The 17425-nt window shown below is 43.9% G+C and overlaps 3 protein-coding genes across 5 annotated transcripts; 1 reads left to right on the forward strand and 2 right to left on the reverse strand.

The window, feature by feature from the left end:
* Positions 1-544: 544 nt before the first annotated feature.
* On the reverse strand, positions 545-6631 carry wiza (WIZ zinc finger a). Its single transcript, XM_071537330.1, has 9 exons — positions 6591-6631; positions 5921-5982; positions 5124-5651; positions 3846-4703; positions 2997-3365; positions 1833-2050; positions 1408-1630; positions 1156-1315; positions 545-834 (listed from the first exon to the last, which is right to left on the reverse strand). Exons 2-9 carry the CDS (start codon positions 5931-5933, stop codon positions 678-680), a joined length of 2526 nt encoding a protein of 841 aa, XP_071393431.1. The 5' UTR covers positions 5934-5982; positions 6591-6631; the 3' UTR covers positions 545-677.
* Positions 6632-6950: 319 nt separating this feature from the next.
* prdx2 (peroxiredoxin 2) lies at positions 6951-11952 on the forward strand. The gene is made up of 6 exons (XM_071537348.1): positions 6951-7043; positions 8088-8208; positions 8444-8597; positions 9522-9644; positions 10799-10929; positions 11511-11952. The coding sequence occupies exons 2-6, from the start codon at positions 8106-8108 to the stop codon at positions 11591-11593; spliced, it is 594 nt and encodes a 197-aa protein (XP_071393449.1). The 5' UTR covers positions 6951-7043; positions 8088-8105; the 3' UTR covers positions 11594-11952.
* A 1247-nt stretch (positions 11953-13199) lies between these two features.
* LOC139659113 (transcription factor JunB-like) lies at positions 13200-14959 on the reverse strand. Of its 3 annotated transcripts, none has more exons than XM_071537336.1 (2): positions 14805-14959; positions 13200-14545 (listed from the first exon to the last, which is right to left on the reverse strand). In XM_071537336.1, exon 2 carries the CDS (start codon positions 14505-14507, stop codon positions 13611-13613), a length of 897 nt encoding a protein of 298 aa, XP_071393437.1. In that variant the 5' UTR covers positions 14508-14545; positions 14805-14959; the 3' UTR covers positions 13200-13610. The 3 variants fall into 3 exon arrangements, with proteins under 3 accessions (XP_071393437.1, XP_071393438.1, XP_071393436.1); XM_071537337.1 differs by having other exon boundaries at positions 14787-14940; XM_071537335.1 differs by having other exon boundaries at positions 13200-14942.
* Positions 14960-17425: the final 2466 nt, after the last annotated feature.

Genomic DNA, 17425 nt, shown 5'->3' on the forward strand with positions numbered 1-17425 from the left:
AAATAAAACACTTTAAAAAATTAATTCATAAAAAAGACTGATTCAAATGCCTAGAAAAGAGCGAAAAGAGGTCATAGTGAAATACTGAGCATACTAGTCTGTTCAGTAGGAGAGAAATCAAATCACATTCAAACACATTAAATGCACATGAAATGTATAAATGGAAGGAATCTGTGTAGTGTGAGGAAGAACCCGCTTAACTGTCTGAGTGATCACCAAATAAGAAACATGGAATCTACACGAGCCATCATCCTATGTGGTATGAGTGTGGAATGATTCACTTGATCAGCGTCGTCATCGGATCTCTACTGACCTTCACCTGAGAGGTTTGCACTGCGTCCTGCTGTTTTTCTGAAGCGGCTCACGTTCGCCCTCTCCAGGACACAAAGGGGAAATCTAACTTGTGCTTTTCTGATTATTCATAGCAGCACGTGCAACCGAGGAAAACAAAACACAATTCATAGCTGAACTGTTACCTAGAAATACACAGAAAGAGAGCATTCTTCTTCGCTTCTCCCCCCCTCCCGCCACAATCATTACCCAAGTGATTCCTTGTCCTTATTCAAACTGTTTTTAAATGGGGTCCCCAAGTCATTCTTGTCTCCCTCAGACTGCTGTTTGTGCCACGTACTTCCCGTGTTCCCGTGCTCAAATCCATTACGGAAACAGTGAGTGGACTAGACAGCTACTGGATCCACGAGGGCCGGAGTAGCCACTGGTGTAGGAGAGGGAGATGCTTTGCCTTTGTAGCCCAGTGACAGGATGTGTTTCTGGAGGTGTGCGATCCAGTCCTCTTGAATGGACAGAGGTCCGTGAAACACTTCCTCACAGAACCTGAGCAACAGGACAGAGAGCGGTATGATGCCCACTGCATAAAACGAGGTAAAAACTACCTTCACTCATATTTTATTAGATTTATCTGGAGCGATACTTTTCGATCTGCTGATCTAGTACAGCAGTTTCTCGATAGTTTCCTAATTAAAGAAGGGTTTCTGTACAACTGAATAACAATGTTTGTGAAAGCCACAACAGAGACGGCAATGAATCTACAAGTAGGAAAGTCTAAAACACTGACTTTATTTGCAAGTTCCAATGATGCTTTCATTGAATACAAATGTAATGAGGGAGTTTTATTTTTGAATTTTAGAGACTGACCTGCACTTGAGGGAATAGACTTTGCCCACCAGCTTGACCAGGGGGGTAAGTGGCGGCTTGGGCAGCAGAGCAGGGATGTTCCCAGTCCGTGGTGGCTGCTGGGAGTTGTTGTCCTGGTTTTCTGCCCCTGTAGGCACTAAGCGTTTTGGTGGATAGAACCCTGAAAAAACAAGAGAGAGAGGTGATACAGAGATAAGCAGAAAAATAGAGAATGTGTTTATCTGTTACAGGATGTTCAAGTCCATCTCTTACCCCTTGGGGAGCGCACCCCGAGGTCACCGCGGACTGCCTGCATGTGTGTGTGGCCCCTCTCCATCCGCGGTCGTTCCTGAGCTGCTCTGAATGACCCACCGGTGACCCCCGGCTCCTCCCTGCCCACCCTGTGCTCCGGCTGCAGCCCCGAAGGCTTCAGGCTACCGCCAGGCACAGAGTCCGAGTCTGTGGATAGAGAGGGCGAAGGGGCAGCTCTCTGGGACTGGAAGACAATGCGTGGAGATTAGGATTTACAATGCTTAACACACTGCTCATGTGCACCGAAATGTGAAGAACAACAACAGAGGATAATGGGAACTTTTTATGGGTAAAAAGTCAGAAGAATGACCACTCTCCTGCATAGACTTCAGCTTGGCAGTTCAAGGAACAATACTTGTTGGTTACTAAAATAGAGCAAGGCCAACCTTCTTGATGTAGAGATCTCCCATTCGATAGCGTTTGGTTATTTCTGCCACCTTGGCAGGCTCCTTCTGGATCCACTCGCTGAGGAATTCGATAGGCGAGTTCGTCGCCCCTTCTGTCTTCCACTCCGTCACACCCAGCTGTCTGAGGTGGGCCCGCGCATGGCTGGCCAGGGCCTTGCGGTTGTCGAAGTCGAACCCACAGAGCTCACAGGACGTGTCTGATACCATGGGTGAACAGCAGGAGAAGTATACATATAGAATATATTATCAGAATAACTGTAGATATTTTCATTGGACATACACCTTTAAAGCAGTCTGTAAATAAATGACTTAAAGCATATTATAAAACTTTAACAATTTAACAATATTCACAGTCTATCTATGTCACTCTGGCTGCAGAGAGTGGGGTTAAAATTTATCATCAATCTATGCTGTATGCTGTTATTTTGTGATGAAGTGTTCTAACATACTTTTTTGGTGTACCCATATGCGTCAACTTGCCTCATCCACTTCTACTTCAGTTAGTGATTTGTTACATTGCCCAGAATGCTTTTCAACAACCCCCAGAGAACGTGCCTGAACTATTTGCATTCAGTGCAAGCAGGTGGCGAAAACAATAGAGATAGCATAGTAGCAGCAAGAGAGTGAGAGAATGAGTTTTCCAGTTGAGAAAAAGTGAATCACACCCATTACTCAAAACACACATCTTGTGGCTGCATTGCATTCTGGTCTACTGCGGCTACTGTTGGTGGAGAAACTGGTATCTCTGCCTTTTCCACAATGGATTTCTCCCTGTATGATTGCTGAATGTCAGTGCAAAATGGTGGCTCTGGAAAGAAGCCCTTGCTATTTCATTCTGATCATGTTTTATATGGTTGGAATTTTTCTGCTATCAAACTCTATTTTATCTGTACTTTATTGTGGAAATATCTCGACGTGATGTCATGGCATCTATGTTCGGCCAGTTATCTGTGGGATAAGAAAAATACACCACCAAACAATGAAATGAGCTCAGACATACAAGGTACATCATCACCAACAGCTGTTTGGATTTTTCCTTTACCAGAGAACAACTGCTATATCACACAACTTTCCTACAATGGAAACTGACACAAATAGCCTAGCTAAAACTCTATGTGCTTTGCAGTGGTGTTAATGGCTTACCAGTATGTGAGGCCCCACTCTTGCCAGAGGGGGATTTCTCTTTCAGGGAAAAATCCAGGGGTGCAGTATAGGACTTGGTGGCTGGATCCCCCGGCAGGAGGCTGTCCAGCGACCTCCTGGAGCCCTGAGAGGCCCACGCAGCCTTGCCTGAGGCTGAATCCGCACTGAACACCGACTCCTTTTTGACTTTTTGACCATGTATCATGAACTCTTTGAGGAGGTCAATTGGTGATGTTTTGATTGACCAGGTGAGGCCAAGCTGGCGCAGATGGGCACGGACGTGGCACGACAGGGCCTTGCGACTGTCAAAGAACTGGCCACAGAAGTCGCAAAGGACGACTGGAAGGGGTTCTACGTCGGAGGATGACACTAAGAAATGGGGGGAGGAAGGAAGGTTAGGAGGGTAGGAGATCAAAACTTTCATACATACATTACTGTGCAAAAGTCTTAGGCACCCTAGATTTTTTATATAAATTTTATTTTCGATGCTTAGCCTAATTATTTGTTTTCTGCATTAGTGTGTCAGTCACTACTCTTTACAGTAAATGTTTTTATATTTAGAAACTTTTCATTTCATTATTTTTGAAAGCATCTTCGTGTTACAGATTTTTTTTTAACATGTGCCTAAGACTTTTGCACAGAAGTGTACATACATACATAAACCAACAAAACTAACACATGAATAAATAAACAAATGCAAAATAGTAAGGTTATGTCATAGTTACTGAGTGTATAAATTCAGAATGAACTGAATTGAAGCCAGCCATAACATTGTAAAGGTACCAAACAATTACAGCACATATTACAGTCAAACCCTAAGCAATTCTGAGTTGTGGCTGCCTGCTTTACCTGTATTGAAAGAGGCGGGGTTAACGGCAAGACTAGGCAACCTCTGAGGGGAGGTGCTGCTGCTACTGCTGCATCCTTGCGTTGGAATAGACATCTCAATCTCCACGGGCTCAGGCTTGGGCTTCCTGTGCAGGGGGTCCACTGCTAGCCGAAAGCCTTTCTTAGCCTTGGGGGCCCGGTTGACAGAGGTGAGAGGGGGCTGAGTGCACTTTGCAGGGGGAGGAGAGAGGGATGGGGAGGGGAACGGAGATAGGGATGGGGATGGGGCTGGTGGTGGAGCTGGGGCTGGGGCTGGGGCTGGGGGTGGAGCTGGAGATAGTGCTACAGATGAGTTGGTGGTAGTGTTTTTTTTGCGGGGCTGTATGCCAGGCAACACGCCACTGCTGACCAGCTCCTGGATAGTGTCGATAGCAGAGCATTTCCCCATCATGTCAACCACCCCCATCTGACGCAGGTGGGACCGCGAGTGGCTGCCCAGGCCTTTCCGATTCTCAAACTCCTCCCCGCACAGGATACAGGTAAACTTCTCTGACGCTTTAGCTCGTTTACTGGGGGGAGACTGGAGAGGGGTGGAGGAGAGGGGTTCTTTGGACACGGGTGGAGGGGACAGATGAGAGGGGCGTTTGGTGGAGGATTTAGGGCGGCTCTGTAAGTCGAACGGCTCCTGCTGCTCGCTGCTTATGGGCTTGAGGTCCTCGGCCTCCATGATCTTGTAAAGGAATTCGATGGGGCTACCCTTGGTGTCACTCTCTGCTAGACCAATCTGGCGCAGATGGGCACGGGCATGACTGGACAGGCCCTTGCGTGTCTCGTACCAGGAGCCACAAAGTTGGCACACATGAACCTCGTCGTTGGTGTGTGAGGCTGCAAGAATGTAGAAAAGAAGGTGAGAAAATGTATATTGAACTTTACTGAAAGGATAAACCCCTTGAGATGAATCATCTCATTTTCAAGGGGATCCCTGAAACACAAATACATCTACATTACATCAAAACAAAACATACAAATACACATAAACACATACAAATATGTACTAAGTGTACATATGTAAATGTACTAAGTCAAAAGTGGACTATTCAGTGATGTGTACTTCATTAAAACAAAAATGTTATTTCAGCAATTCTCTGGCATCAACAGCCATGTAGCTGCATGAGGTATGTGAAAGTTCTGTTCATACAGTGGTATTAAAGTTTAGTAAAACATATCTTTCATGCACATACAGCTACTCCACCCCTCGTTAGTTTCAACATTTCTTTAACACAAATGTTCAGAGTTCATCCATACCTAAGGTGAGAGGGGCATCGGTTTCCTGCGGTGCCCAGAGCGGCTTGGCTGTGGCCTGGTGAAGCCCTACGGAGGATGAGTTGCTGTCTTCACTTATTCTAGACTCGGATGCTCTAAGAGTCGAGGAGGACGAGGACGAGGACGAGGATGAGGGGAGGAGGGACGTTGACTCTTTCAAGCTGGCTGGCGATCCCTGAGAAGCTGTCCTCTGTGGGGTCGTCGTGACTTTACCCCCTGCTTTAGAGGAGGAGCCCCTGTCCTGTGGGACTGACAGTCTCCTGGGCTCCTGCTGGCCTGTTTTTTTGGGAGGGGTGGGCACAGGTGCAGAGGGGGCTGTTTTGAAGTTGGGGAGGGAGCCATCTCTCTCCTGGATGATCTGGTAGAGCAGTTCTATGGGAGCTCCACTGCTTTCCGACAGTGTCACGCCGAGCTGCCGTAGATGCAGGCGGGCGTGGCTGGAGAGTCCCCGTCGAGTCTCGAAGTACGTTCCACAGACCTCACACATGACCGGCTGTGGGGTGACTGCAGGAGAGTTCAGAGGGAAAGTTGTCATTACAAATGGCAGAGAAACTGAGCGCGAGAGGTTGAGAGACTGAGACAGTGTCAAACTAGTTGTGAAAAAACACAGGTATGAAGCTGTAATGTGTCAAACACTATTTATGTTGACATTCAAGCTCTTGCTATTTGCTTGCTCATCAACTTCCTGTGTGCCAACAAGATTACCTTTAACAAATAGGCTAATATAGTTAGTTTGTTTATAAGTGTCCCCTCTATCCCACCATCTCTCTTACCGTTTGGATCCATGGCTGTTGATAATTTTGAGGGATGAGGATGCTGACGACCTGGAGAACCTCTGGACCAGAGTGGAAGAGGATGAAATGAAAAAAGGATCAATATCAAATCTGCCTTCGTTACTGTCAAAGTCAAAGCAGTCATATTAGCACTAAAGTTAATTAGGACAATGTAGAGACCAATATGGATTGTTATTTATCTTGTAAAATCGCGAGGATATACAGACACAAATGTTTTAATAAACGATCTAACCTCTTAACTAGATGAGTAACGTTAGATAATTGGACATGATTTCACCATTTCTCGCATCAAAAGGCAAGCGTTACTTTACCACGGAAATAACGTTATCGTTACAGCTGTCGATTTGCAACTGATGTTCTCTTGTCACGGCCATTGAACCTAGCTTTAATTTTACTTTTTTGTGGCATCTCCAAATATAACTCAACATATCATCAAGACAAGTAAGTTAAGAATTGGTTTGAGTAAGTTACCTTGAAAGCTATACAAGCTAGGCTATCTTTGCTTGCTCCCATTGTTTTGCTATGGTACCTTGCTAGCTATTTGCTAGCCTAATTCTATTTTATTTTAGGGAAATAGCGACTAACAAGACATCCCACGCTCTCAACTGGAAATTAAACTAGATTCATCATCTAGCTAAATGTAACTTACCTAAAAGTTTGCACACACAGCCTTATCAAACCAGCCCCACACACTACCGAGCCCAACGGAACAAGGGGTACGGGTTCCTGGGTGCAAGGTGCAAACACAAGCACCTTCAAAATAAATGTTACTGTTCAAATATGGGCCAAGTATGGAGTTCGCTATGCCCAATTATAGGGCTAACATATATATTTTGACAGCTGAAACATATAAATTTAACTTGATAAAATATATTAAGCGCAATAGCGCTGATACCGCCATAATAGAAAGCTGAGTGAAGGGGTTTGATAGTCTACTTTCAACTTTTATTTTGAAAGAAATATGTTGTTTTCACTTCCGGAGACCGTCGCTGGCCCCGCCTACTTCTTGCACACAGCGGCAAGCAGTCGTTCTTCGTTCTTCTCCAGTCAGCCGTTGCAGAGCTCCACTGTCCCAAGTTCTTTCGGTTTTACGTAAAGAGACGTGAGTATATCTTACAACCGCTTTGGTTTCATTATCAGTCAGTTCAATAGTTTAGATATGTATGCATTGCACGGCCGAAGCCAGTGGCTCTTTGGTCGCGAAGGGAGAGAACATAAAAGAAACCCCTTTACTAATTTAAGCTAACGTTAAGCTAGCCAGACAGTGGGGTCAGTTCCTCCCCTCCTACTTGTACTTCGGCCTCTTTCTAGCCTGTTCTTTGTCCCTGTGGTGAAGGAAAGATGGGTCAATGGCACCTTGCTTTGTTTTAACGTTAGCGACCCTGCTGTCATTTCACCTGTCAAACAAAGTAAATGCAAAGCCATGGCTCGCATGGCATACGCACACATGAAAGGTAACGGTACATTTAGCTAAACTTTTATCAAACAATGGTTGCTGCACGTGTGTATAATTCATGCAAGACGACAAACGAATTGTTATGATGGCTTGTATGTGCTTATGTAAAAAAAAAATTGAGACCGTTGCAAGCAAATACAGTGCATTTCTTTAGTCACTATTTATTCATTTTAACACCAGATTGCAGAAATTACAAAGAACGAGCTGAATGCCACAAGGCTGTTGTTGCAGGCCTAAATGGAGCAACACAATCATAACTTGATAAATGCTATCCTATTTTGCTAAATTTTGCAAGTCAAGGGGTAAAATGCAATAGAGTATAATTTGAATCTTGTTTAAAAAAATTTTATCCCACTTATTTTCCCTTATTGGTTTTGCTTTTTCATGATTATGTAAGCTTCTTAATAGACCATTGTTCCCCGCAAACCCAGCTGGACAACTGACTTGCATGTGACTATGTATAGCTTTAGGGCAATGTGCAGATTTTCAAAGTGTTGCAAAACCTAGAAATCGGTTAAGCCTTGAGCATTTTCAACGTAAATTCCATGTTAACTTTTGCATTTGGTGCCAAAGGATATTGCTGCTATCAGAGATCCACATAGAGCCTCAGACTCCACCCAGCCAGCACTATCTCTGCTGTGTCTCTCAGCATCAGGAGCGATCTGCTGACTGTGTGCTCTCTTCCCCCAGTGAGCTGCCACCAACACCATGTCTTCCGGAAATGCAAAGATTGGCTTCCCTGCCCCAGCCTTCAAAGCCACAGCTGTAGTGGACGGGCAGTTTAAGGACATCCAGCTGTCAGACTACAAAGGTAACAGGCTGTTTTCCCATAGACTGTGTAGAAGCAGATGTATTTAAACCTTTGTCACAACCTCTGTGATTTCCTCAGTCTCTGACTTTGAGTGATTTATATACAGTAGACACCCTCTTCATGATTACATAATGGACACATGGACATAAACGTATCAGCTTTCTTTAGTTTTAAGACATGGCAAATGTAGGTTGACCAAAATCAACACTCCCATCTTCCCCTCTATGCTCTTCAGGGAAGTACGTGGTCTTCTTCTTCTACCCTCTGGACTTCACGTTCGTGTGCCCCACTGAGATTGTGGCTTTCAGCGACAGGGCAGAGGAGTTCCGCAAAATCGACTGCGAGGTCATCGCCGCCTCCACAGACTCTCACTTCAGTCACTTGGCCTGGTGAGACTCCACGATTGTTTTAAACGAAAGGAAGATGACTTGAGTTTGTTTATTATAAGTGGATCCACACCTTAGTCATGGGGTTTTCGATGTGATGGAACCATGATTATCTACATCTCATGTTCTTGATTGTAATCTTGGCTATACACATCATTTTAAAGATGTGCTTTTTTTCAATAGTTAATGGTACATGTTTCATATCTGTTTGCTCTATACAGTTTCTAATTGTAATCTGTTTATAATTTCTTATTAAAGGGTAAATTGTAAGGGGTTTTAGCATATCTCATGCAACACCCATCCCAGCTTATCTCCCCTCACTCTGCCCCCTGCATAGTATTGATAAGTTATCTGGGTCCTGATATACTGAGAGGAGCTAACGGTCACTTGGCTCAATCAAACTTTACTTTGTAGAAGGAATCATCCGAGACAGTTGTGGGTAATGAATCCGGACCTGTCCAATTCTGGGCATAGTCTGTAGGTTTAATTATGTACAGTTTGATTTTAAACATTTTGTGGGAATACTATTGGACCACCTGCTGATGACCAATGTCTTAATATTTCTTTCTGGGCTTCAAGGAGGCATCTTTACTGTTTTTTTCCCCCTCTGTGGTAATTTAAGATGGACGTCTCGAAGTATCATAAAATGAAAGTACCATTTTAAGGCTAGTTTTGTATCTGATTTATTATTTCACCTGAATATTATAGCCATATTTGTCTACAAAATACCACTACATGCACTTGGTCTAGGTAGAAGGATTTTCATTTTTCAAGCACTTAAAATGTATATGAAGCAATGAAAGACTTATATCATCTTATAATGTTGACACCCTGTATGTGCTCCCCTGTGCTGAGTGGGTTTTTAAATGGGATAAAATGAACAACTATTGATGACAACATTCATTTATTTCTTTTTTTCCCATGTAGGATCAATACACCAAGGAAGCAGGGAGGTCTGGGTCCCATGAACATCCCCCTGGTGGCAGACCTCACCCAGTCCATCTCCAGAGACTACGGTGTCCTGAAGGAGGGAGAAGGCATCGCATACAGGTCAGGCAGACTGTGTGTGGTCCTATGGAATCAGGATTTCTAACCCTAACCCATGTTACCACAGTGTTACTGAGACAGATATTTTATACTTCTTGAACCTCAGCAGGTGTTGCTCATCTAGGCATGAATACAGACACAACTTCCAACACACAGCACTGTAATTTATAAAGGGGAATGGGCTATTAAGCACATTAAGTGTGTGTGTTTGTTCCTTTTTTTTTATCACCCAATATTTTCCTATTTGCCCCCAAACCTCTCAATTCCACATATATTTCAGTTTCTTTGGGGCGCATGTACTTTTGCCAAAAGTACATAGTACATGCTTATATACAGCTTATATACACCTTTTTCATATCATGTCAGACAGAAGACTACTAAACCCATTTCCATAGTTTACAATTGTGCCTCAAATGGGTATAGAAACGGGATGTTGCAAACTGATGAGTTTGATGTTATCAAAGAATTCAATGAAACACAATAGTGTCACCAGGCGTGGGTGGGTCTTACGCAGGGAAAGTTAACACTTGAGTGTAAATCTGATAAATCCAATCTGCTTCTCTGGTTAAGAAAACAATGTGGTCACACTGGAACAGAGCATTAAAAAATTCTACATAAGCAGCCCAAATGATGGATAAAATGTCATCGCCAGTTCCACGTTTAAGATAATATTGTTACTTTCATTAATCAAGACTGGCAAGTTTTGATCTGAAGGACAATTGTTCACTGTCAAATGGCAGCTAGTTTGCGAGCAAGATGAACCAGTTGGTTTGGTAGAATGTAAATACTCACTCAGCTGTAGGTACCCAGAGTGAGCTTTGAAGGTTTGGAAAGGGTGAATGGATGTTAACAATTATTCTCTGATCTTCAAACAATCCTGTTTGCAGGCAGCATACACTTTAGCTTGGCATGCCAATTCACAAATGTATGTGTCCATAACATGAGATCATGAATGACGTGACCACAAAGCAACATGTATTTAGCATCCAAATTTGCCAGCCTGCTATTTAAGTCGGTAAATAACAGTTTTGGAGCTTTGCACACCCAGTGCAGCCTCCAGTTTCAGGACACAAAGTACCCTGCCACACCACTGTTATCCATGAGCAGGAACATCCTCTGTTGGCTCAGACTTCAACCTCTCAATTTGTCCCTCTCAGGGGTCTGTTTGTGATTGATGACAAGGGCATTTTGAGGCAGATCACAATCAATGACTTGCCTGTGGGCCGCTCCGTGGACGAGACCCTGCGCCTGGTCCAGGCCTTCCAGCACACTGACAAACATGGCGAGGGTGAGTGAAATCTGAACACATCTATATGTTTTGTGGGTTTTTGTCCCCCTCCATACTAGAGCTGAAGAATTAATTGAAAAAAAATTGCAATCGCAATATGAACTTCTGCAATTTCCAAATCGCAGAGGCTGCAATTATTTGCTTTAGAGAGAGGGGCGTCCAAACTGGATTTCTAAATTAATCAAGTATAGCGTTGGTGAAATATTGGTGTCATACTCAATCTCAGTAAATCCTTTTTTTAAACGATTTTGAAAGAAAAACTTGTGATGATATGAATTGCTTTAAATTGCAATATATCGCAATTCGATTTTTTTGTCAATATCTTAAAGCCCTACTCCAACCAGAGAGTAAAATGTATCAGTTAATTGAACCTACCACTCCAAGATTATATGCTTAAACTCCCTCGATACAAATGAGGTGGTTGGGGATTTTGAATTGCCTTAGAGGGGTCAGGTAGATTGTGTATAAGATCTTGTATTATCAGTTTATGCTGCTGTGGACTGTATCCTCAAGATATGTGAAGTTAAATTGTGTCATTGACGGCCGGTGGTGGGCTTTGTCCCGTCTCCCTCTCCATACAGTGTGCCCTGCTGGCTGGAAACCAGGAAGCGACACCATCATCCCCGACGTCCAGAAGAGCAAAGAGTTCTTCTCCAAGCAGTAAATCTGAACATCTCGTAGTCGACTTCATAACCCTAGCACTTACCTTCAGATGAGAAGTTCCCCTGTGAAGCAGTCTCTTATTGGCGTCCAAGCCCAACCTAACAAATGCTGAAGTTGTTAGACACAAATCCTTTGTTGTTGCAAGTCTTATGTTTGTATGTCCAGCGACCAGTGGGGCGGCCTCATAGTCTTGAGCACTGAAAGTATACTCGTTTTTGTTTCTTTTTCCGAAAAGTGTTGATTATTTTTTACCTTGAGATCATTAATGAATCATTCTACCATCATTATTAAAGCAGTGGGAAATGATGACTGACATGTTGGCAGTGTTTTTATGTCTGACAAATAAACCAAGGTGAAGTACCTTATGTTGTGAACTTTATGGATCTCAGTTTGGACCACTAGGCGGCGCCATGGTACTTCTAAAACTCGCCTTTTGGTGTACAGAGTCCAGTCATGTTTGAAATGAACAGGATGCTTCAGGACCTGGGAGCCTTGCCTGGCAAAACATCCGAGTCTTGAGGCTGCAAGTCTTGGTTAATGCTGGACTTGCCGTGATGTTGACTCACAGCACAACAGTGACAATACAATTTGACATTGCCAAATACCCTGTTCCGGGAGCCAGGAGCTCACTTAGTTGGAAAGATTTGTTGTTTGACAGAATCACATGACTGTCCATACTGTAGCTGGTGAGGTGGGTTTCACTGTCTATTAAGAGAAAAGTTATTCTTATATAATCCATGATCCATACTATTGAAATTACACAGAAATGTAACTCCCAATTCACCGAGATGGGGATCGACACTTCAGGAACCTCTGTCCTGCGCCTCATTTCATTAAAGTGGGTTAATCATGTAAAACCATAAGGTACTGGGATATTTAATTGAACCAAAATGTCTTTACGCTTTTACCAGACAAAACTTCCCTATTTTGATAAAGTTTATATAGATTTTGTTTGGCCATTTGCTGTGATGTGCTTGGATCCATTACTTAATCTGTAATTGTGTCCACAACATTTAGATCTGAGAGCTCTTGTTAAAACTTTTGTTTTTTTTTAAATCTCAAATAAGCATTTATCAGACCTAAAGCCTACTCTGCAAGTGTGTCTGGAACTTTTTGCTACAATTTTCCTGAAGTAGTGCTCTCACGGGTTGTTTTGGGAAATTGAAAGCAGAGTGGGGAAACTCCCCTGTCCTTTTATAAACCACTCATTGACAAACCTCTTCATTTACACACACACACACACAGACACACACACACACACTGTGGTGTGAAGGGGAGAGCGCAGCATTTCTGACGGGCAATGTAGGTGGGAGTTCCCGGAACCCTTCTCATGATGTGACGTTTGGAAGCAAAGTTGACCATATATGGCTTGACGTGCTTACGTCAATAAGGAAACAATCCCACGCTGGGACGTCTCCAACGTCAAGCGACTGTGACTGCTGTACAATTGCTGGCCTGATGGGCCATCGTTGGCAGATGAAATTACTTTATGTGATTATTTTGTCTACGTAAATTATTTCAACTGCAATATTTCTTAATATAATACAACTAAGAGGCGACGATTTTTACATCAATATTATAACACCAATAACAAAAGTGAAACAACACCACATTTTTTTCTTAATTGCATTTACTTAAATAGATACTGTACAGGTAAAAAAGACATATGCCTATCAGGCTCAGCCTGAAGAACACAAATAACTTACAATAGAATGCATCACAACTGGCAGTTGTCAACGTAAAATGTAAACAGGCAAAGCCAAACAGATGACACTTTTAAAAACGTATTCAAAAATGCCCTAAGTGTTTCAGTCTTATGTTCTTATGATTTCTGAGCACTTTTCTTTTAGTCAAAGAAACCATAATAACCCTCTTCCCTTATACAGACTTGGCCTATACAGGCTATTTCCAACGTGAAAACACATTGTTCATTGTCCACGCTGTATAGTTGTCAGTGCAGTTTGTTTTTTGACAGGTTCTCCAAAGATTGTCCAGTGTTTAAAAAGTGCATTGTTTCTTCAGTAAGACTTCACCTTGGGCGCCAGCATGAGTTGACAGCCACTGCTGACGTGTGTCATGACTTTCTGTTTGAGTTGGGCCACCTGTTCCCGCAGTAAGGAAGCAGTGTTGGACAGTCCGGCGTTATCTGTTTTCAGGACTTTCACCTTGTCCTCCAGACGGGCGATACGCTCCAGCTTGCGCTTCCGGCACTTTGTGGCTGCGAGCCGGTTCCTCAGCCGTTTGCGCTCCGCTTTGATACGCTCCTGGTTCTCCATGTCGATGGGAGACATCGGCGGAGACCCGCTGTCGCTGCTATGCATGTCGGGGACTGTCTGAGGCTCCTCTTTCAACCCGCCAAAGCGCTGCGGGTGGAGGCCGGCTCCGACCAGCGAGTGCTGGAAGTGGTGAGAGCCGTGCGCAACGGCCTGGGGATGTTGGTGATACTGGTGGTGGGGCAGGTAGCTGATGGTGGTCGAGGGGTAGCTGGGTGCAGCGGACAGGTTGGGGTTCGGGGTGCAGCTGCTCAAGGTGGTGTACTCGAGAGGCTCTGGCTGGATGGACGAGCCGAACACCGAAGTGGGTACCGAGCAGCCGACACCACCTGTACCGATGGACACGTTTGGAGGAGCCATCTGGTTCATCTTGTGGAGGTCGTCCAGTGCTTTAACGAACCCGTCAGCAAAACCCTCTTGTTCCTCTGTGATCCCACGGTTGTACAGGTACTGGGGTACAGGGGTTGGCGTTGTAGTGATGACCCCGTTGCTGTTCTGGATTATCAGTCGCTCCAATTCTGGAGAGGCAAGTTTCAGAGAGCCCACGTCCGCTGTCCCCGCTGAATAGAAATCACTCTCGGCGCGCAGGTGCTGTGACTTGAGGTTTGAGTTCCGATATGAGTCGGAGAAGTTCAAGTTCATATTCTGCTTTAGCAGCTTGTAGTCTGGCAGCGCAGCGCCTGGATGGCCATAAGCAGAGAGAAACGAGTCGTCATAAAAAGGCTGTTCCATTATTGTGGACATATTTCAAATCAGACAGTCAAATACAAGTGTGCGCTGGAAAGATCTTGCTTGGACACAAAGTCTTCAGTGTCCCAATTGATTCCCTCTCCAGCACCAAGTCCCGCTGTATTATTATACTGAAGATCAAAGTTATCAAAAACAGAGCAAAACTTCCAAAATAGTGGAACTGTACTGTACCAAGTCGTCGTTTTGTACCTTTAGGTCGAATCAAAGCGGGGTCCGGTGACTAATTCTGATGTTTTGATTCCACTCGTGTGTTGCCGTTTCTTTTACGCTCTGAGTCCGAGCTTCACTTGTATTTCCTCTTAAACAAATGCGTATTGGTGGTCGGCTGACGCGCTCTGTGGTATTTATATGTCCGGGTCTAGTAGCTCGCCAACCTGTAAGCTGCTGTCGTTCCAGTGCGCTGATTGGTTATTTCATCTTATCCCCCGCCCCCGAGATGTCACATATTCGATGACGTTGTTGCCAGGAACAAGGACTGTAAACAAGACTATCGGTGAAGGAAACTCAATGCAGGTAAACACATAAAACAGCCTACCTGTCAATTACTTAACCACATTCATAGTCATATTTTAACAAGTCGGTTAAAGTGTGAACCAGACCGCAAAGTCGTCCAAAAACAGAAATACTTCAACGTCATGCTGAAACCTCAAACATCCGTCTTTGCTATTTAGCCTCAAGATCACCCGAATCCCATCGATAAGGATATGATGCTGAGTCATGCGATCAAAATTGATATCATTCAGTCCATATATGGGTATCCTGGCGCACCGGTTCCTCCCTGTGAGGAGCGGGAAGCCAATCCCATCCTGGACTGCTTCCAGGACCGACGAGCCTCCGGGATGTGGGAGGCGGAGGAGGCGCCCTGTTCCACTCTTTCGCCCCGAGGCAGGGAGAGGAGGGGTAGGTGGTGAGGATGGCGCAAACTCTGGGCATAATACAGTGTGATGTGTTCAAAAATGTATTAACTGTAATGGTAGTCTGTAAAAGAAAGGCCCAATGTACCCATACAAGAAAGAAATCAGTACTTATAGTAATCCTATAATAAAAGCATTTGGTAGGATATTGGCCTACTTACCTATAGTAATACTATGAGAAATACACAATACCAAGTAGGCTACTATAAGCTCACAATATAGCTACTCTATTGTGTAGGCTACTACAGATACACTAAGGAATATTATTGTAGTGGTATCATAAGAGATAAGAAATTAAGAAATAAGGCTCGCGAGCCTTAATTAAAGTTTTTAAAACGTTACCAGTGTCAAAAGTAAGGCTGATCGTACAATGGTGAATCGGTCTTTTCCCAGTTCTCTTCACAAACGATGTGGTTGTTTTGAACACGTGTGTCACCACTGGAAGTTGTATGCGTCCCTATGGAAACTATGGCAGCGTAAACAAATAGCGGAGTCTAACTCAAGGCATGTATAGCATTAAGGACATGTCCCCCGCTCTGAACACCTGTTTGGCAGAAAGACGTCTTTGTCTCCTCTGTATGGTAATGACCTCTGAATCACTCCCCGAGGGGGCATCCGCCCACGCATGTTCACATCTACTACTTCAACTTTCCCTCCGTCTGCTTATATCCTCAGGTCGGCTATGAATTTGTCTACAATCCCTCCTGAATTTTCCTGACAAGGGCCTTTTCCACCATTTTTTTTTAACCTTTTGTAGCACATGGATTGGAAGGGTCATTTGACTTCATACATTCATACTTCTTGCTATCACTCTGAATCTAACTTAAAGGAATAGTTCACCCCAAAATGTAAATTCAGTCATTATGTACTCACCTCCATGTCAGTCGAAACACCATTGAAGTTCGTAGGACCACCAAACACACAGCGAGTTAGCCCCCCGTAGTTCCATCTCAGCTTTCTCCCAACCTACTGAGGTTTAACTGAGCCAAAAAAAATCCAAAATGTTCATCTAATTTCCTCAAACAGCTCCTACAGAATAATTCAAGTTTTTTGTAGCCAAACAATTGCACTGTGGATCCAAAAGTCAGATATTTACCTACCTGCTCAAGCAGGTAGACATTTGATGGACATTTTTTTTCTTTTTTTTTCTTTTTTTTTTTAGGGAACTACAGGTCTAACTCACTGCGTGTTTGGTGGTCCTATGCACTTCAGTGGAGTTTCGACTGACATGGGGGTGAGTGAATGGGGTTTTCCCCTCATAAGTATGACCAAGTTGACCTTTGGATCTTTGCTATTACCTTTGCGCTCATGACTGACCTTGCGTGAAATGATAAATCAGGACCACCAGGTTCATTAGGCCTCATCAAATCTGCTGCATTTGTCTGTGATGATGTAGCTGCAATTCGACCAGATACCTGACGCAACACCAGTCCAGTCCTCTCCACTTCCAGTTTTCGTGAGAGTTAAAGGCTGCAGTTGGACCAGCTGTCACACAGCGGTCAGTTTGTACCTCGCCCCTCCCACTGAACCCGTGGTGTGATCCGTTGCTCAGCGCTCTTGTGAGTGAGAAACAACAGGAGAAACAGAGAAACAGGAGTAATTTAAGGGAAACAGAGTAATGCGTTGAATCAGTGGTCAATTCCAGTTTCAGCGGATGACATCGTCCAGTCACTGTAGGTCAGCACAATCACTTGCGAAGGATATCACATATCTATCTCCTCTTATCAGATGTGGTTTGATTGTTTGCTTTAGGCTATCACTGCATGACTCTTAAACAACAAACTCTTAGAAGTATTCGGTTTGATTTGTATTTAGTTTTGTACGTAGATATTCTTATTCTTGAAAATAGTCTTTATCCAGTCTAATTATGTGATTGAGAATTAACACTCTACGTTT

This window comes from Centroberyx affinis, unplaced genomic scaffold (assembly GCF_046629955.1).
Source record: "Centroberyx affinis isolate AG114_WGS23_722 - 3 ecotype Tasmania unplaced genomic scaffold, CSIRO-AGI_Caff_v1 ptg003019l_1, whole genome shotgun sequence".
NCBI lineage: Eukaryota > Metazoa > Chordata > Actinopteri > Beryciformes > Berycidae > Centroberyx > Centroberyx affinis.

Coding starts and splice junctions, on each gene's coding strand:
- prdx2 (XM_071537348.1), top strand. CDS start 8,106: ATGTCTTCCGGAAATGCAAAGATTGGCTTCCCTGCCCCAGCCTTCAAA. Junction 8,598..9,521: donor CACTTCAGTCACTTGGCCTG/GTGAGACTCCAC, acceptor TTTCCCATGTAG/GATCAATACACCAAGGAAGC. Junction 10,930..11,510: donor CACTGACAAACATGGCGAGG/GTGAGTGAAATC, acceptor CTCTCCATACAG/TGTGCCCTGCTGGCTGGAAA.
- LOC139659113 (XM_071537335.1), bottom strand. CDS start 14,609: ATGTCCACAATAATGGAACAGCCTTTTTATGACGACTCGTTTCTCTCT.
- wiza (XM_071537330.1), bottom strand. Junction 4,704..5,123: donor CCCTCTCACCTTAGGTATGG/ATGAACTCTGAA, acceptor TTGCAGCCTCAC/ACACCAACGACGAGGTTCAT. Junction 1,316..1,407: donor CGGGGTGCGCTCCCCAAGGG/GTAAGAGATGGA, acceptor TTGTTTTTTCAG/GGTTCTATCCACCAAAACGC.